Below are 20,597 nucleotides of genomic sequence, written 5' to 3' on the forward strand. Positions count from 1 at the left end.
TTAGCTGACAATAGGCTAATGACTTAGTTAAACAGCTTTGGCTGAGTTATAACGAAGGATATAGTGACTTGGACAAGATAATTGCAGTTATGAATTAAAGATGGCTCTATTTGATTTCTTTGTTTTTGTGGATATGCTCTTACTGCTGTTTATAAGCCCAGTACAGAACTTGGATTACAAAGGCTTTTGCGGTCAATATTTATTTAAAGAAAAAAAATCCTGACAAAACACGAGCTTCTTTATGGTGTGTTGCCAAGCCTCGTTTTCACTGCAGTTTTCCTCTGGACAAAGTCATTTATAATTAAAGAGCAAAGAGTGTTTAAGGAGGAACAAATACACAAGGATAGCCAGATGTGTGTGCGTGTTGATGACTGTAAGTAAAGTGGAAATACTGTTTTAGTAAATGCAAAGCCTCACATTCACAGTGAGGTTGTGTGCAGCTTATATTAAGCCGAGTAGCCTTAATTAGCTCTGATTGTTGGGAGTAATGTGGCCCTAATATGAACTAATAAGAAGAGACTGGAAAGATGATGGGGGGTGTGCTCTGTGTGGCTTTGTTTTGTGAAATGCCTTCTGTGCTCTTTTGCCTAAATGTACATCTTTATGGCTAATCACAGCAACTGGCTCTGCTGCTAAAATACCTTACTGTGTTGCATGTGGGTATGAGGCTTCTCTAAAACTAAATTAAAACATTTCTGAGCAGAGGAAAATGTGAATGTTTGCCTTTTTGCAGATTTTTCTCTTTAGCAACAAGTCATTGTTATTATTTTTTAACCTCAACACTGAAAATCCAAGTGATGACATGGTTTGTTTGTTTGTTTTGCTTTTCAGATTGTTTCAAGAAAAAATCCAGAGGATGTCCAGGAGGTAACAGTTTAAACTTGTGCAAACGTCTTTGTATCACACGATGCCTTTTGAAGCATCTTTGATGTTGTTGAGCAATTTCTGTGTGCTTTGTCACTGTAATTGAGCAAACAGGTTTTTGTGTGTTTCCATTTGTCTTTAGCTTTCATAGTTGAAAACAGTAGCTAGTGTAACATGTTGCACTTCATCCCTCAGTGATGAATTGTGACTTGAAACAAAGTCTTAGGGAGTAAAGCCTCTTTTGATGACAAAACTGCTTTGATAACTTTGCAAGCTCTTTTCTCAGGACTGGAATTGGCAAATGATGGTTACTTAACTCCTACTGGTAAAATTAGAGATCAGTCCACCATCCAAGTCTTAGCTCTCAGCTGTAGGTACTTTTTTTCTCTTTAACCAATACTTCACTGAAAAGCCTCCATCATTACTGTCTATTAGTTAAGAGGGAAAATGGAGGAGCGTAGGAGCAGTTGAGAGAGATTAGACTGCAAGTCATATTATGGCTATTTCTCTGAGGCTTCTGTAGTATTTTCTGCTGATGTACTCTGATAAAACTTTTAAATTGCTTATTCTTTGCCTCTTCCGGAAAGACTCTGAATAAGGGTCTGCTGTATTCTTGTGCCTCTTGTCAGGAACCATTTTATAGAGACAAAAAAATACATCATACATGTATGGGTTGGGGTTTTTTTATATTAAAAACTTCTTTTCCCTCTTGATTTCTTCTGGACTGATGATGACATTGATACTAGTATGCTATGTACATGCAAAGTCTTCCTTCAAAAGCACACCTTATGGCTTTTCAGACATTGTGTAACATATGCACATGTTTGATTTCTGGTGCAGTCTCTTACTACAGTTGAGGAGAACCTGGATAGTTGATGAAAGAAGAGCCTGTAAATGAATTGGTTGCATCTCTGTGTGGTCAAACATGAGTTACTGATTAGTGGCTTGGCAGAGGTGAGAATTGGCTAATAAACCTAACATCCCTTTGTTGCATCCTTCTTTGAAATCTTGAGAATCAGAGAACATGAGCATTCATGCTTTTTGCATTTTTTTTATCTCTAGAAGATTAAAATAGCCATTCAGAATCAGAGATGATCACGGACCTAGTTTTTGAACTGCATTACTGTAGTTTGTAGCTTGATGTTCACCTTTTCCAGGGAGACTCCTGAATTGAACCTATCCATGAGCACATTCTGCCATTACCTTATTCTTCATTTGTGGGAAACACACTTTATAGCAGCTGTTGATGAGCCATTCATCAGAAAAATATGTTGTAAGTGTCTCTAAGCTGGAGTATTGCATGAATATGTTTTAAGTAGTTTTGAAACAACAGCAAAACCGTATCTTCTGGTCATTGCTTTGGTCGTTGCTTTGATCTGAGGCTGTAGCTTAGCCAAGCAGAGTTCCACATACTGTAGACAATAAGACAACATAAATGTGCTATGAGGTTGAGTGCCTTTTTCCACCCTTCATTGTACTGGTTTTATTATTTTGCATGTGATAGCATGTTAGGTGTGGTGTGATTGTTATAGAGCAAGCATCTGGAAGTACCTAGTTATTAAAAGGAATTTCCTAGTGGTGGTTGCCATAAGGGTGTATTATAGTCAGAAAACCACCTATGTTCTGAGCTTTTGTGTTGGGTGTGAGCTGTCATCTTATGCTAAAAAAATTGTTTGCAGTCTTTGAAAGAAAAATTATGCTCCTAACCTGTTCCCACTGAAAATAAATTTACCTTAGTTTTCCAGAATGATCAATTAGAAATTCAATAGGCAACATTTTGTGCACACAACCACCCTGTTGCTTTACAACTTGTCTCATGCAGCCCCCTTCCCGCACCCATATAGGACCGCTTCATTCAGAAGCCTCTCTTAGTGTCACTGCTGTGATGTTAATACATTTATTACAGATGCACAACTGCACATGTGGCTGTGTGGTGTGACCTCAACTTTACTTGCCAGTTTTCTGTCACCTCTTTTAACTGCCCTTTGAGGTAGAAGCCTTTAACAGAGCATCTCTTCCACTGCAGCCAGTTGCAATGCCAGATAGTCCCAGCTGTTGTTGCTGGGACAGGAGAGAAGATAACCTTGTAAGGGCTTTCTTCTCAAAAGGATGAAAGACGTTAATGTGAAGTTGTGTGTGAAAGAGTTAATAGATACAGAAGGCTAGTGAACTTTAATTTTCTTGCTTCTAGGGGTTGATGGCGGCAATGTGGCATGTAAGGCAATTGTAGCGAGGGTAGCCTTGTGTATTTTTTTTCTTGTACCCTTTCATGGAAGAGAAAGGGTTGCTTGTTCTAGAACAGATGAGTTGCACAAGGTAATAGAGAACTACTGGCTCTAGCCATGACAAGCACCTCATTGTGTCACAAGTCTAACATATGTTTTATGATATACTTGCTGTGCTTCATTGCGCCTCAAAGTACAATGTGTCCTTTTTCCAAATCTGGTTTCTAATGAGTATGTTAGAGTGGGAACTTCGCTGACTTTGCTGAGCCACATGCATGCAATGGCATGATTTCCATAAGCTTGTGAAAGGTTTTAGGATGACCCTGACTGCTTTAGCTATGCAAGCTACTTATGGATATTTTATTTTTTTTTCTTCTTGGCTATTGGGAGATTGCTTGGAGCAGTAAAAAATGCCTTTTTTTTTTTTTTTTTTTTTACAGATAATTTTTCTGCAAAGAGTAAGGTTCTGGCAGCTTTTCATGTTGTCTCCAAGTACTGACTATACAGTAACTTAATATTTCAAGACTTCACTGTCTTAAGTGATTTTACATTCTATATGCACAGTGCTCAAGAAATGCTAATCATCCACTTTCTGGATGTTGGTTTAGGTAGAAGTACAGCATTGAAAAATTATTGTTTCTGATAGCAAAATGACTAGTTGGTCATCTTGAGAGATTCTGATTCTTCTTTCTTTCTGTTGAACTCCACCAAAAACTAGTTGTAATTGAGCACTCAAAATGTGTGCCCGATAGGCGGGGCTGAATCAGGACTGCTAGTTCCAGTATAGCAAAGTTTGTAAGGTGGTCAGAGTGTTGCCATATTAAAACTTTGCATTTAACAGTCCTGTTACCTTGTATCTGCGTTGTTCTGTAGGTAGGACTGGTGTCTGCTGAAACTTAGAAGGCCCCCTAGGGTTAAATAATCAACCCCTCAAACTCCAACAAATCAACAACAATGAAACCCTCTAAAATTAAACGTTTTGCTTGGCTCTCAATCTGGTTTGCTTGAAGAAGGTAGTTTTCCAATTATGTTTGCTTATGAGAAGGCAACCTGTTAAATCAGTCAAATATTTGGAATCTTTTAAATTGCCGTTAGTTGTGTTAAGCTAATTGAGACATTTGACTGATGGAACGCTAGAACCAACTGCTGAATGCATTGCCATCTCTCACTACTTGAATCACTTTACGTGAGTGTTGAAGTTTATCATGATGGCTTAGGGAGGCTGGCTGAAAATGAGGCCAAGATATAAAATGTGTTTGTTAGTTTTTTTTTTTTTTTTCATCCTGAGAGTAAACCTGTTAGCAGTCAAGTGTAAATTTTGTTGCTTAGTTCTTTCTCTGCCCTGATTTTTTTCCTATTGGATTCTCCTCCTTCCTTGAATGGAAAGAATAAAACTAATGAGATGGAAGAAGGATAAGGTTGATACCTGGCTGGGAGATGATTACTTCTTTCTGGAAAGGCTGGATCAGGAAAAGCTGGTGTAATGAACAGATGCTGTCTTTGCATTCCTGAAGTTGGAGATTTTGTCTAGATTACAAAAGGAACGTAGTTCTTTTTTTTTGACAGAGTTATAGTAATAAACCATTTAAAATAAGGTCTTGTATTTACACCCAATCAGCATTTTACATAAACAAATTACAAGCTGGTTTGTAGTCCTGGGTGCTTAATGTGCTGTCCTTAAGAATCCCTTACTTGTATTGATTTCTCTTCCCTCGTTTTCTCTTTTGCTGTTGCCTCTTCTCCATACCTGCAGCTGCGTCAAGCGCAGCATGCTGTTGAGAGTTGTTGGATAGTGCAACACTGCTATTCAGCATTTTTCCCACTCTTGGGTTCCCTGCGTAGCGCTGGATGTTGGTGTGACTGAAACAGTGCTGCCTTTGTCCTCTCTGTTTCCTTCTTTCAGCTTTTACTTAATATGTATATTTATTTTTCTATCCTGTGTAGTCTCATTAGCCAAAATGGGGGTTGGGGATAACGTCCTTTTGTGGCTGTTAGGGTTGATGGTTCAGATTGTATATTTTTGTTAAACCTATTTGCTGAAGGTAGTGGTCTGATTTGCTTAAATAAATGTATTTGTGGTGTGATGCAATGAGAACAATGAACCTCACTAATACTTCTCTCCCCTTTCTCTGCTTCAGATAGTTGTTTGGAAGAGATACAGTGACTTTAAGAAACTGCACAAAGAGCTCTGGCAAATTCATAAAAACCTATGCAGACATACAGAACTCTTCCCGCCTTTTGCCAAAGCAATAGTATTTGGTAAGCATAACTTCTTCCTGACTTGCTGAAATTCTTTAACTTGGTATTTATAAATGCGTCTTGTTTTGTAGCTGCATGGAACTCTTTTCTGTGTGCTTTTACTACTCAGGTTTTTGGTTTGTTGTGTCTTACTTGTAGGCGTGCTGGTATCACAGCTCAATACTTTTATTTATTTTCTCAACAGGGGTGATTATATCCTTGCTTCCATGTTAGGGATATTAGCTCAAGTGCTTATTGATATGTTTTCTGTATCTTTACTATGTACATTTCCTGTTTTCAGGAACATAATGTCTGTATTAGCTTTGTGAAGAAAAATTTAACAATGAACAAAGATTTTAATATATGAGCTGTCTGTGGTTTTGGGGGGTGAGTTAAAGTATCAAGTAGTTGTTTCAGGAAATAATTTTTTGTTTTAGGAATTTGATTGTAATTATCAATTTTGCCTAGCCAGGCTTTTGAGATCAGTTTTACATATAGCAGTTAATTTTAATTCTACCAAAAAAACCCCTAAGAGGATTGTGACTGCATGAGAAATACATGGCAAAAAATAATTAGCTCTTAAAAGCCAAAGGTCTAAATCCTGATGTATCTGTCATCATGAATGAGCTATAGGTAGACTTTGAGTGAAGTGTATGATTCCATATAGTGCTCCACCTACCACACTTTTTAGCAGTGTGTTGTGTTTATTTTAGCCATGGTGTTTTTAGTACGTGTTGTGTTCGGTGCAAACTCTTGCTGGTATCACACAGTATCCAATGGGTTTAAGTGCTTTTCATAATTTTTTAATGTGTCCAGCACGTTTGGCATGTTTTTTTGTGTGAATCTGCCATGTGCTGAGTGTTTCTGAGGTGTTTGAGGTGCTGCTAACTGTCAAGAAAATGTTTGGTGCTTTTTGGTGTGGAGCTATCACATGCTTATGAGCCTCTTTTCCAGGCATTTTAATCATAGAATGGTTTGGGTTGGAAAGGACCTCAAAGATCATCCAGTTCCACCCCCCTGCCATGGGCAGGGACACCTCCCACTAGCCCAGGTTGCCCAAAGCCTCATCCAGCCTGGCCTTGAACACCTCCAGGGATGGGGCATCCACAGCTTCTCTGGGCAACCTGGGCCACTGCCTCAACACCCACACAGTGAAAAATTTCTTCCTAATATCTAATCTAAATCTGCCCTCCCTCAGCTTAAGACCACTACCCCTTGTCCTGTAACTACACTCTCTGATAGAGTCCCTTCCCATCTCTCCTGTAGCCCCCTTTCAGCATTGGAAGGCTGCTATAAGGTCTCCCCAGAGCCTTTTCTTCTCCAGGCTGAACAACCCCAACTCCCTCAGCCTTTCCTCATGTGGGAGCCCTCTGACCATCTTTGTGGCCTCTTCTGGACTCGCCTCAACAGGGCCATGTTGTCTTTGTGTTGGGGGCCCCACAGCTGAATGCAGCACTCCAGGTGGGGTCTCACAAGAGCGGAGGGAGAGAATCACTTCCCTCATCCTGCTGGTCATGCTTCTTTTGATGCAGCCCAAGATCCGGTTGGCTTTCTGGGCCATGAGCGCACACTGCTGGCTCATGTTGAGCTTTTCATCAACCAACACCCCCAAGTCCTGCTCTTCAGAGCTGCTCTCTATCCATTCTACACCCAGCCTGTATTTGCGCTTGGGATTGCCTCGACCCACGTGCAGGACCTTGCACTTGGCCTTATTGGACTTCATGAGTTTCGCATGGGCCCATCTCTCAAGCCTGTCAAGGTCCCTTTTGATGGCATCCCTTCCCTCCACTGTGTCAACCATGCCACACAGTTTCATGTCATCAGCAAACTTGCTGAGGGCACATTCAATCCCACTGTCCATGTCTCCCACAAAGATGTTAAACAACAAGTGTCCCCAGTACTAAAGGAACACCACTCTTCAACGGTCTCCACTTGGACATTGAGCTGTTGACCACAACTCTTTGAGTGTGACCATCCAGCCAATTCCTTATCCAGCGAGTGGTCCTTCTGTCAAATCCATGTCGCTACAACTAAGAGACGAGGATGTCATATGGGACGGTGTCAAAGGCTTTGCACAAGTCCAGGTAGATGATGTCAGTTGCGCTTTCCTTATCCACCAGCACTGTGGCCCCATTGTAGAAGGCCACTAAATTCATCAGGCATGATTTTCCCTTGGTGAAGCTCTGTTGGTTGTCACCAATCACCTCCTTGTTTTCCATGTGCCTTAGCATAGCTTCCAGGAGGATCTGCTCCATGATCTCGCCGGCAAGAGGTGAGACTGGTTTCCTAGGTCTTTCTTCTTTCCTTTTTTAAACATGGGGGTTATGTTTCCCCTTTTCCTGTCTGTGGGAACTTCCCTGAACTGCCACGACTTCTCAGGTATGATGGATAGTGGCTGAGCAACTATGTCTGCCAGTTCCCTCAGGACGTGTGGATGCATCTCATCAGGTCCCATGGACTTGTGCACCTTCAGGTTCTTTAGATGGTCTCGAACCTGATCTTCTCCTACAGCTGGTGGTTCTTCATTCTCCCAGTCCCTGCCTTCTGTGATTTGGGCAGTGTGGCTTGAGCCCTTTCCAGTGAAGACTGAAGTAAAGAAGCTGTTAAGTACCTCAGCCTTCTCAATATCCTGGGTAGCCAGGTCTCCCATTTCCTTCCAGAGGGGGCCCACATTTTCCCTAGTCCTCCTTTTATCACTGATATACCTATAGAAGTTCTTAGTGTTACCCTTAATGTCCTTGGCCAATTGAATTCTATCAAGGCTTTAGCTTTCCTGACCTTATCTCTAGCTTCCTCCCAGGCTACCTGTCCTTGCTTACATCCTCTGTATGCTTTCTTTTCTTGTTTGAGTTTGCCCAGGAGTTCCTTGTTCATCCATACAGCCTCCTGGTATTTTTACCTGACTTCCTCTTTGTTGGGATGTATCGCTCCTGGGCCGGGAGGAGGTGATCCTTGGCTATTAACCAGCTTCTTGGCCCCTCCCTTCCCTCCAGGGCTTTGTCCCGTGGTATTCCACTGAGCAGATTCCTGAAGAGGTCAAAATCCAGGGTAGTCAGTTTGCTACTCAGCCTCCTCACTGCCCTAAAGATCTTGAACTCCAGCACTTCATGGTCACTACAGCCAAGGCTTCCCTTGAGTTTCAGATTCCCCACCAGCCCTTCCTTGCTGATGAGAACAAGGTCCAGCATAGCACCTCTCCTTGTTGGCTCCTCTGTCACTTGGAGGAGGAAGTTATTATCAACACACTCCAGAAACCTTCTGGATTGCTTATACCCTGCTGTGTTGTCTCTCCAACAAATATCAGGGTGGCTGAAGTCCCCCGTGAGGACCAGGGCTTGTGAACGCGAGGCTGTGCCTATCTGCCTGTAGAGGATCTCATCCGCTCACGCTTCCTGATCCGGTGGCCTGTAGCAGACCCCCACTATAATGTTCCCTGTCTCTACCCTCCCTTTAATCCTGCCCCATAGGCTCTCAGTTGGCTCCTCATCCATCCCCAGGCGGAGCTCCATGCACTCCAGCTGGTCACTGACATAGAGGGTGACACCCCATCCTCATCTCCCCTGGCTGTCCTTCCTAAAGACCCTGTATCGCCCCCTTCCAACACTCCAGTCATAGGACCCATCCCACCGTGTCTCTATGATACCAATGAGATCGTAGCCCTGCAGGTGTGTGCACATCTCCAACTCCTCTTGTTTGTTCCCCATGCTATATGCATTTGCACAGAGACACTTCAGTTGGGTCCCCGATGGAGCTGACTCACTGTCAGGAAGTCCTTTGTGTTGCCCTTTGCTCTCCTGCTGACCTGTGATTCTTCTCCAGGCTCTGGGCATCTGTTGCTGGCCCTGGCTTCCAAATGGTATGACTGGGATGGATTGAGGTTCCCCTACCCCAGCAACTTTAGTTTAAAGCCCTTTTCACCAGGTTGGCGAGCCTGTGACCAAAGATGCTCTTCCCCTTCTCTGACAGATGGACCCCGTCAGCCCCCAGTAGACCAGGTTTGTCAAAGTGAGTCCCATGGTCCAAGTAGCCAAACCCCTGGCTGTGGCACCACTCCTGTAACCATTTGTTGATTTGGTAGATTCAACTGGACCTTTTAGATCCCCTTCCCTTTGTCTGGGAGGATTGATGAAAAAACTACTTGTGCTCCAGAGTCCCTTCCTGCTGCTCCCAGGGCTCTGTAACCCTTGATGGCCCTCGAGCCTCATCCAGCCTGGCCTTGAACACCTCCAGGGATGGGGCATCCACAACTTCCCTGGGCAAGAGCTGTACAAGGCTTGGTAGCCTCTTGGTGATGTCCCTGATACGAGCCCCCTGGCAAGCAGCACACCTCTCTAGCGAGCAGGTCAGCTTGGCAAATGGGTGCCTCTGTACCTCTCAGAAGAGAATCTTGTGTCATCTGTCACCTTTTCTTGGATGTGCTGGTTGTTATCCAAGGAGCAGGCTGGGCTCCAGTGTCTCTCCTGATGTGCTGGGTGTTTCCTCTTGGGTCCGCAGAGCGGTGAAGCAGTGAATAGCTCCCGGGTGTATCCCAGCAGCAGTGACACCTCTCTGTCATCACAGCGCAATATGAATTTACGTACAGCTGTACCACAATACGTTGTTTTGCCTTAAGAAATAGTGCACACTGAGTGCTATATGACACGCCAGAGCACGGCTGCTGGTGAACCTTTTCACAGCAAATGGAGAGGAAGGACACAGCTATTTGTAAGTCCTCTGTGTCGTCCTGCAGCAGCAAGCCAGCCCTGAGTGCAGTTGCAAGAAGAGGGGCACGGAATGGTGAGTGTTGCTGGAGAGTCAAGCATGGACACTGCAGTCCAAAAGCAGCAGCAGTGTCAGCCCAGTAATTGCTGCCAAGGGTGCAACTCCCTGTAGGGATGGCCAGCTTATGGCTGGAGTGCAGCAGTGAGGAGAGCAGGGGATTTCCTCTTTGGGCCTTTCAGAGCTGCCTGGGACTTGAGGCGAGGGTGGAGAAGGGCTGTGGCAGGGGCAGGAATGGTCATTGCACCATCATCCTTGTCTCCTGAGCAGGCAATTGAGGCTGGAGATGTGAGTCTTGGCGGGGCGCTTTTTCTGTTTGCTGTTCAGCTTTGGGGTTAGGCTGGCATTGGCAGGTGGGGGTGCAAGTACTGGAGCATCATGTAGAGCTGTTGATCCCTTTGTGAGGTGCACGGACACCCCTGGCCTGTGTCAAGTGCTTCTTGTGGGGGCAAGAGTGGGTGGCAAAGCCAATTGGACAATCCTCTTGGAGAGCCAGGAGCATGGGAAGCAGTTGGTGTGAAGGAGCTAGAGGCAAGTAGGATGTTGTCCGGCTTTGAGTTTTACCTCCAGTGCAAAGAAGGTGCAGAGAGGCAGGAGAAGTGAGTGTGGTAGAAACTTGAGAGCTGGAGTTGATGGGCTGATGGTGTGGGCCTTAAAGGCTCAAAAGAGCCCCAAAGAAGAAAAAAAAGCATGCAAGACAAAAAAAAAAAGGGGGGGGATAGGAGTGAGACTGCTCTCATCAGCAAGTACCCCAAATCCTTGTGACATGCCAAAACAGCTGCCTGAAGTAGGTCGTCCCCCCTGAGAACCCAATGGAGTTCAAGCCAGCCTGGATCCCGTTCTAGAACTTTTAAGCAATCTAAAACTGCTCTAGAGCTCTTTTGACCAAGCTAGAACCCACTCGAGAACCTGCTCTAGAACCACAAAGTGTGGTCTAGAACCCACCTCCCTGCCAAAAACCCCAGCTCCACAATTTGTACCCTCACCAACTGCACCAACACCACCCCAGCTCTACAAACAACGGACTGGAAAGGACTCGCTGCCTGTCCAAGGCCCTGAGAAGGGAAGCCCTTGCCATGGCTCAAACCCCTGGCTTGTCAAAAGGCAACCATCCTCTCCCTTGCTGACAAGAAGAAGCCAAGAACAATGCACCAAAGGCTTTACTCCCCTCACTAACCAAGGACAAACTTTCGCTTCACAAGGTGGTTCTTTGGTGTGCATGTGCCACGCTGTTTTTTGCAGGTTTTTAAGTGTCTAGCATGTTTGGCTTTTTTTGGCATGCACCTACCACTTACTTTTTGATTCTTTCTAAGGTGTTGCTGACAGTCCATAATGTATTTGGTGCTTTTTGGTGTGCATCTCCTGCGTGGTTTTTGGCAGGCTTTTCAGTTTGAGACGTGTTTTTGGGGTTACTAAGGCATTTTGGTGGTGTTGTTGGTTTAGTGTGTTTTAGTGTTTTAAGCATCCAGTCTGTGGTTGGTTTTTTTTGTTTTTTTGGTATGTACCTTGCATGGTTGTGAGCATCCAGCATGTTTGGTGTTTTTTGGCCAGTATCTACTATGTGCTCTCTTTGGCAAGGTTTCTGGTGTGAATTGTGCACGTTTTTGGTGGGGTTTTTGTGTCCTAAGGCATTGCCATGGCGTCTTTGTCATTGCTGTAGTGGTGTTTTGAGTCTCGCTGCTGCAAATCTATTAATCGCTTTGCAGCAATGATGATACCTATTTTGGGGAAGTGATTACTCTCCTATCCTAATATGCATCAACATAATTTCTTCAGAATTATTTTAAAATTACTTTTTTTGTTGTGCACTTGAAGTATTCCCGTGGGTTGGCTATACATGGCACACTGGTAAATCTGTACTCAGCATGTCTTGTGTCTGACAACTGCAGAAATGTACTCTTGTATAAAAACACTCTGCCCTCCCCCTGAACAAAAAGAAAACAGAAAAACCCAGATATTGATAATTAGCTAGCAGTGAGTCAGAAAGATGATTCATTCACATTGTAAAGCTCAGGCAAGGGTATGTTTTGGACTTGAAAATACCAAATGAAGTAGCACGTTGAAGAATTGGGTGTTATGTACAGTTGGAAGTCTTGTGAGCAACTAACTGAATTATAAACACAAACCTGGCTAGGGGTTCTGTTCAGATATGCTCCACAAAATGAATTGTGGATTCTCTTCACAGGAATTTACATTTGGTTTCCACGTATGTAAGAAACTTTGAATGGATCATTGCTGGAGGAATAGCAGAACTGTGCTAATGCATTTCTTTAGATGCTGAGATGGTAGCTGACACTTCCTAAAACCCTGGAAAGACATGATCCCTATAAGGAAGTTTCCATGTGTCTCAGATGTAAAGAATAACAGAAATAACATTGATTTAGATGCAGGAAGGCTTCCTGATAGAAATGTTGGGAGTGTCAGCAGGGTATCTAAGCACCTTTGAGCATCTGATTGAGAAGGGTGATAATGAAAGTATTGAGCAATACAAGATTGCTTGAAGAATGAAAAAAGGGAGAGGGGGAAGAAATCAGGCAGGGTGGCTGGGAATGAAACTGCCAGCAGGATGCCAAATAGTCTGTGAACAAACCGGTACTGAATTATGTTTTTTCTTCCCTCAAAGTCCTCTGTAAGTAAGTGGTTGTGCTGATAGTGTATCATGATGCTGATGAGCTGGAAAATGTGACAGTGACTAATGTTTCAACAACTCTGTTCAAACATGTATTTTATTTTTTTTTTAGCTCAGCTTCCTAAGAAAATAAGGCTTATGTAATTGTGCTCTCAGAAAGTCAAACCTCTTACTCATGTGGCTAATATCAGCTAAATTGGAGAGGGAAGGCGGTTGCAAATGTAGTTCTATTTCTGCAAAGTCTGTGAAATGGCAGCTGAGTAAGAAGAGAGCATGTGCTGTGGTGCTGCCAAGGGCCAGGCAGGCTCAGCACATACCCGTGGGGTTTGCAGGTGCCGGGGCACTGGGTGAATGCACGCTGGTCAGCCTGGCGGTGCTGGTTCTGGCACGTCCTATCTGGTGCCCAGTGGAAGTACTGAGAAGATGTGGATGAGGAAAAATAGTTTTTACTGGGTTTGTTGGAATAGAACAGGGAAAGATCCCTGGGAAACAAGGAAAAATATCTTACAGAATTACTTTCTTACAAAAATTACCCGCTTCTGGACTTGTTTAGGTATTTACTACTTTGATTTTTCTGTTGCATTATGACAGTGTTCATGTTATTTTGCCCATGCTGCTGTGCTTTACTGAGGGAAGTTGTTTTGTCACGAAGATCTATTTTGCATGGAATGAAACAGAGCCCTAATGCACCCCCAGCACTGCTCTGGAGGCGCAGGAAGTTTGAGTGGTTTAATAGAGCCTGATTTCAGTGTTGCCACCCAATGAGGTAGCATTGCCTTTGCCTTTTTTTTTCTGGTTGCTCGTTGCTGGCTCTTTTATACAGCTGCTGATGTTTAAACAGCTGAAAGGGCAGGGTGAAAAAGTCACAGAACTGATCCAGCTGAAAATTAGCCCAATGCTATCTATCCTTTCCTTTCATGGAAAAATAACCCCCAAAAGCTTTGTTTGTGATCTTGTGAGTATATGTATGTCTTTCTAGTTTTATTTTCTTTTTTTTCTGGTACCACATAGGCAGGAGCTAGTTACTTGAAGAATATCTGGAAAGAATCCTGCTTTGATACGTTCTTCTGGGATTATTTTTTTGCTTGCTCCGAGTATAAATGAATTTTGCTTCTGTATTCAATGTTTCTTTTGTCCTCTTCAAAGGTTAATGCCAAAGAGCTGTCACAGGTGGCTCTTATTTTTCTGGTCATGCTGTTATAGGAATACTGTTTCTTGAACTTGTCTTGCCAGTCCTTTTTTCCCCCCTGTATAGCTGTTCCGATATCTGTTCTATTCTCCTCCAATTATTACTGTTAACCTCTGCCCTGTTCTTTTAGTAAACTTGTAACTATTTCAGCAACAAAGCGATGTTGATATGAAAGCTAAAATAAGTTGTGTTCAGTTGTGAAGAATGTGAATTTAAGGTAGCAATCCAAAGGTTTTCTCCTGAGACACAAACCTCTTCAGGTGAATTGTGGGATTGTTTTTTAAGTGTTTTTCCTAATGGAAAAGTCTTGGGTGCTGGGTAGGGAAAAAGGAAGGATCATGTGTTTTGGTAAATGAACTGCTTCCTAGCTCTGCTTACCTCTTGAATACAGGAGGAGATGAGACCCTGTCTGTGTGGATCTTCTTCAGAGGAAAGCTTCAGTGCCTGCTAGCAAGGCTTCACCATGTCCCCTACACTTTGTCCCCTCCATAAATGACACCTTGGCATTGATGTGTTTGGGGGCTTTTAGCAATACTTTGTTTACTATCTGCTCATTGTGCGTTGTTCTTGAGAATATGTGAAGATTGCTCAGCTCCTTACAGGATTAGGGCCATAATCAAGGCTGACACTGACTGGCGTATTGTCAAATTGTGCACGTATCGTTTATTGTTAGATAACACTGGACATCCGTTAGTGTCTCTTGGCTAATCAAGAGTGTTGCCTCACATATTCTTACGATGAGAGGGTGAAGAATTCTTGTCGTAGCTGCCAGCTTTCATCATCCGAGTGGATTGCAGAAGACAGGACTCTAGGGACAACTGAGAATAGTAAGTTTGAAGATTTGCTATGTTCTCCTGAAGCGTTGGAATGACTTTCATAGACTCAGGGCATTGTCTCCAGAAGGCTGCTTTTGTCTTGGCTTTTTCATGGTAGTTGTTATTGCAAAATAAGTGTGTAGTTATTTCTAAAACTGTCAATCTATGTGTCTGTTCCAGGGCGATTTGATGAAACTGTGATTGAAGAGAGAAGGCAGTGTGCTGAAGATCTGTTGCAGTTTTCTGCCAATATCCCTGCTCTCTATAACAGCAAGCAGCTTGAAGAGTTTTTTAAGGTTTGTTAGTATTTGCAGAAGTATTTGCTTCTTACTGATATTCATATAGTGCTGATTCTGCTTTGCTTTATAACTGGAGTGACAGTGGGCTGATCTGACATGCTTTGTGAAGTGCCTGGGAGTTTTCCATTCACTCCAGAGATGTGGCTTTAAAAAAACCTGCCATGCCACACCTCTGCAAGGTGGAAAGTTTTATGAGAACTTCAGGTGAAGGGATTTGTAATTTTTGTTTATTGAATGATGAACAAAACCTGTGATGTTAAATCCAGGTGTTCAGTGGGGAAGTAATAAAAATATTGTCACTGTTTCTGTATTTTTATGTAGTTTATGGTTTTAAAGCAAAGGAAGGAAGACTGTCTAGACTGTTTTATTATGACTTATTATGGATTTGGGTCTGTAACAACAGATTTAGTGTATAACTTGCCAAATGCGGCTTGTACAGTGTTGTGAGAACCACTCTCCAGAACACTGTAGGACAATACGTTGATCTGGACTTCCTCTTTATTACATCTGAAGCAGTTTGTTTTCAGTAGTTCCTTCAAACCTCTGTTTTCGGTAGCTTAGTCCAACGTTCTGCAAACCCATAAGCACACATTTACACCTAAGCGTGATAGTAACTCCCTGTAATTAAGGAAATGCTGATCTGGCTGAGATGGGATTTCCAAGTATTAGTGTGTTGAGTATCATTAAATGATATATATACAAAAGCAAAATTACTGCAAAGCCTAAATCTGCACCTGTTTTCATGATCCGGTTATTGCAGAGTTCTTTAAAAATACTTAAAAGAATTGTCTTTAAGCTCTGGTGGCAACAATGGGAGAATGAGTTGGACTATTCTACTTTTCAGTTTATTTGCATTTGCACTTTTTTAGTTGTTTGGAAATACTGCTGTATTTTGGGGTATTTGTTCAGAGCTCTTTTCTCTTCCTTTGCTTAACAAAAGTTTTAGCCTTCCAATGGACCTTTTCTGGCTTTGTAAAGGATTGAAAAAAACTAGAAAGACAAATTTTAATGGGAGCAAGTACATCTGCAAGGAGAGTTATGCAAGTGCTCATTTGTTAGCTGATGTTGTGTCATGTTTTCTTGTAAGAAAGCTTTAGGTTTTGATCAGGCACCAGGTCAGTGCATGTCCTTTAGCTCTTCTCATGGCTGGTTTTGTTCTTTTTAATATTTTTGTGAAAATAGCCATGGAGAGAGAGACTTGGACAAAGAAGTCTTAGAAAGAACTGAAGGGAGTGCTGTGTGTATGTGTGCTATGGACTCCAGAAGAATGGGCTGGCTAGTGTGAAAATGTGCTGGGCTAGTTCAAGACAGACTAGCAATGCCGATTTGTAGCACTGCCTTGGAAATAGTGCCGTTTCTACGAAACTTTTAATGAAAGGTGTGCATCTGAGGTGTGAAGCAGAAATTTAAAAAAGCCCACAATATTAGGTTTCTAGTGCAATTAAATGTTCCTGTTGTTACTTCACTTACCTTTGATTCCTCTCAGGCTTGGGAGGGAATAATGTCCTTACATGCAGGGATGGCCTTGTCTTCCCTCTTTGGCTAGTCTTGACTACAGCTGAGCTCAAGATAGTAGGTTATGGGCAGGACATGAGTCTGAACAAACACTCCTGTGTGAGGGACCTGCTGCGCTTGGGAACACCACTGAAGGACACAGACTGTATGTACCACAGGAGAGCAGGAGCATCACTGTTCTCTCTGTTAAACTCTGGGGTCTGCAGGCAAACTCCTGCAGCCTGTATAGTTCAGGACTCAAGCTGCCATAGGTTAACTGTTTAGATAGTTAGTCTGTGGCAACTGAACATGGCCAAACCAAAAGCCCTTGTTTAATTTTGCAGGCTTATGTGGTTTAATTAAATGCATTAACTGTAAAGTAGTGGGACATTCACTGATGATGAAGTTAATTTTTTTTTAATATATCTAATGAGACTTCCCATAGAACACAGCAGCTACATAATTCCTTTCCCTCTTTTTCAGGGTGGGGAGGTGCATGATGGGTCTGAACTGATTGGTCCTGTTGAGCCTGCATCTGACTCTCTGGCTGACAACCTGTCTGACTGCAGCTCTGAAGGTTTGCTTTCTTTCCTCTTGTAACCTTATAATGTGGTATGTTTTAAAGCTGGAGGTAAATTACAAGTACCATATTTGTAGGAGCATTGTCGTCCAGTTTTTGTTTGCTTGGTATGACAGAAATGCTGGAGCTGGGATTAACAAAAGAGAAGTTGAGCTCAGCTCTGCCTGCACTGCTGGAGATGTGCTCCTAACAGGAAGTTTTCTGGCAGTTTGTCTTGTCTGTTCTAGAAGTCCTAGTGCTCCATTGCTCAAAAATAACTGCTTTTGGTCCTAACTGAACTGAGCCCTCTGGTTTAAAAGAACATAATCCTGTCTGCCTTCAAAAGGTTGGGCAAAGAGTGTGGTAATGTTTGCTACTAATCATGACCCAAGTGTCAAGCTGTAAAAATTTGTAGAGAACTTTAAAACCATTTTGAGGTTCGTTGATAAATACAAAGATGGCCGTCTGAATTTGCCTAGAGCCTGAAAAATAGGTCTAAGATTTGAACTGTCCCTTTCATTTCAGAGTTCTCCCTCAGCTGTTTGTGCTCTGGGTGTCACCATGCTTTCAGTGCTCAGTAAAATCAAGAAGAGTTGGTATTGTATTTTAAAAAGTTATGTATGTCTTCTGGATTGAGCATGGGGAGTGGTGAATGTTAAAGCCTACTGCAGGGCTTGGGGAGATAGGGAAGTCACTTAAGTCTCTTAAAAAATTGTCAGTTTGCTGGAAAGAACTCTATTCTTCCAAGTCAGAGGTTGTGTGTCAGAGCCAGTGTGGGCTATGTTCAACTGAAAACTGGAATTCCCTTCTGTAACATGCTAATGTTTTCTGGTTGTGCTATGCCAATGGAGGATGTATCGCTTTTCCTATGACTGCATTTCCTTAGCACAGCGTAAAGATGTGCATGCTGGCTTGGATGCCACCTGTAAAGTAATTTTAGTGGCACTTCACTTGCAGTATAGCTGTAAGGTAGGTTCAGTCATCCCAGATAAATACTGGGCTAGGGCTTCTTGCCTGCCTCTGGAGGCTGAGCTAGTTTAAGCATCTCTGCGTATAATCATCTGCCAAGTACCATGCAATCTTTTAGATATTTATGTATTTGAGTTATGCTTGGGTCCCTATGACTTGTAAGAAATTATTTTCCAACTCTTCAGGTTTTCCTTTGGAATGGTTTTACACTCATGTATAAATACACAATATTATAAAAACACTTATGGAGCTTATTTGGGAGGGTTTTTTACATGGGCTGGAAGTTTTGCATTTTATTTTGTAGTATTTTCTGTGATGTTAATGAACTAATGTCCTCCCACTATTTTGTTCTGTGAAAGGAAAAGTATAGAGCTGTTTAATGACAGAGGGTGGTTATGATAAATACTGGTAACTAGTTTTAAAGAAGCAATATTTCTGTGAAATTTAACATTTCAGATTCTGGCGATGCACTCACTTTACACTGTGACTTGTAAAAGAGAAAAGTGCTTCTAAAAGTGCTTAATGTGAATGTTTCTATTTATTCACAAGAGCTTCGTTTCTAAAAGAAGAAAAACGCTTCTTTTATGTGAGATAAAATATTGAAAAGCAAAAAAAAAAGCTATAAAGTAGAAAAATTCTTTGATACTCTTCTTCTCAATTGGCTGGAGTGCTTTTAGGGGATACTTACAACAACTATGAGCACCGGATTTCCAGATGCCGAATGTGACTTTTGTGGAGTTACCTTTTGTAAAAAGCTGTCTGTCTTCCAGCTGTTATTCTCTTACGTTTGAAATCACATTTTGGATGGGGAGGAGACTAGGGAGAGAAGGAAACATCTTTCTTTTAAGGCCTCTAGATGGCAGTGGCAATACTCTGCTCTGAGTCCTCTCTGCCTCTCCTCAGGGCATCCTGCCTGCATCTCATTTTTCCTAGTCTGATTGTCGTGGTTAGCTGTGACTAGTTCACTGTGTTAGTGTTTGAACGTTCAAGGGTCTCCCCGTGGGCACTGCTCCTTCAAGCTGTTGTGCTGAGAAGTATCAATGCCATTCGCTGACAGGTGCTGGTGTTTGCTCATGAGGGTGGGTTGTGTTTTCTCACTTATCTGTTCTTTTCAGACAAAGTTCACCCTGCAGAAGGTGTGCACATAATGGCAGAAGGTGCACCTTGATGGTAGTGGAAATGTTTTTGTACAAAATAAGTGATAAGTATCTTGCTTGTAATAACAGTTTGTCAGTTTGCGCTTTCATGGGAACCTGCTTTTCCAGAGGCCAGGTTACCCAGGCTTTCCTCTAATTTTTAGAAACTGCATTTATTCCTTAAATACCTGGTAAAATTGCACAAGGCATAGAAGTACAGGAATATATGTTCAATTTCAGCATCATTATATTCCTCTGATATTCCTGACAGTCACTCTGTCTTTCTCTCTGGGTACATGGGTAATGTTTCCATGTCCAACTTCCTCTCCAAAAGTCTTTCCATACCAATTGCTAATTTCTTTAGAGAAATTCACTGGGAAGCTTATATTTTTTTTAAATTCTTTTTTTCCCCTGCTTCTTCTTTTACCACGTTCATGTTATCTTCCCAGAAATAAGCATATGCAGTTCAGACTCTTCCTGCTCCTTGGGCTGATTGGAGGCACCATGACTCTGTTGGTGGTGCCAGACCTGGGCTCTAAACCTGACCTTAAGCAAAATTTATTAGCTCAGGCTCTGTGCCATGCTAGCTGTGTTCATACAGCTTCTGGTCAAGTTGGCTGCAAGAGAAGAGCAAACGTGGTTTTGTTTGGATTGTGGGGAGGGTAACTTGGGTCTGTCTGAAATCTGCTGTGTGGATGTGCTCTAATTTATCTAGTGTGGATGGCTAGCACACCCTTCCCATAGATCCCCAGCTTTTCCATTTTCTGCACATTTTGTCCATCAGTCAGCTTTGCTTCCACCTATATGTGCCCTAGCTAGCAATTACTCTTCACTGAACAGAATAACTTGACCTCTCTAAATGTTGTTTCATAAGTTCTCAGTCCTCTGCACCCACGTTTGACATTGCTGTCCCTAAGCTGGCCAGGTGAATGGCCCGTTAGTAATACACTAATGAGTCTTCTGTCTTCCTCCAGCTGTTTTGTTGTGAGACTGCCTTCTTTCTTGCAGGACTTGGGGCTACGCAGACAGTTTTCTTCTCTGTATGTACACTTTGCTTATGTCTCTTTCTTGAAAAGATCAGGAGCATTATCTTCTGTGCACCCTGTCGCCGCCTCTCAAGTAGTCTTGTGTCACAGAGTATCAGGGTCCCTTGCTTTTCAGACAGGGTGGCTGGTAATCTCTTCTCCTTCCTGTGTTTTTCCTGTAACTCACATCAAAGGACTTGCTAGCTTTTAGAAAAGCAGTATTTCTACAGTGCCTTCTTATTCTTCTTCCATAAATTGTAAACTCACTCTAATGTTGGAGTTGCAAAATCAAAAAAAGTTCAAGCTAGCTGCCTTTGAGTCAGCTCCTTGCTACTGCCACGTATGCTTTGAAGGTAAGTCAGATCACTGTACCTGATAATGTGAATAAACTCTTGAC

General features: G+C 42.6%; 1 protein-coding gene across 5 annotated transcripts in view; it reads left to right on the forward strand.

Moving 5' to 3' along the window:
• Nucleotides 1-837: 837 nt before the first annotated feature.
• Nucleotides 838-20,597, forward strand: part of RPS6KC1 (ribosomal protein S6 kinase, 52kDa, polypeptide 1) — an 82,000-nt gene continuing 62,240 nt past the window's right edge. For 3 of the 5 annotated variants that reach the window (XM_010078841.1, XM_010078843.1, XM_010078842.1), the window contains exons 1-4: nucleotides 838-867; nucleotides 5,228-5,348; nucleotides 14,899-15,014; nucleotides 16,995-17,088. Coding sequence is in view for 2 of the 5 variants with exons in the window: in XM_010078839.1 (XP_010077141.1) it covers nucleotides 1,759-1,818; nucleotides 5,228-5,348; nucleotides 14,899-15,014; nucleotides 16,995-17,088 (391 nt within the window). In the remaining 3 variants the exon portion in view is untranslated. Of the gene's footprint in view, nucleotides 868-1,758; nucleotides 1,819-2,110; nucleotides 2,138-5,227; nucleotides 5,349-14,898; nucleotides 15,015-16,994; nucleotides 17,089-20,597 lie in introns of those variants that run through there. The other 2 variants (XM_010078839.1, XM_010078840.1) reach the window with 2 other exon arrangements.

Source organism: Pterocles gutturalis, unplaced genomic scaffold (assembly GCF_000699245.1).
Source record: "Pterocles gutturalis isolate BGI_N339 unplaced genomic scaffold, ASM69924v1 scaffold16733, whole genome shotgun sequence".
Lineage (NCBI taxonomy): Eukaryota > Metazoa > Chordata > Aves > Pterocliformes > Pteroclidae > Pterocles > Pterocles gutturalis.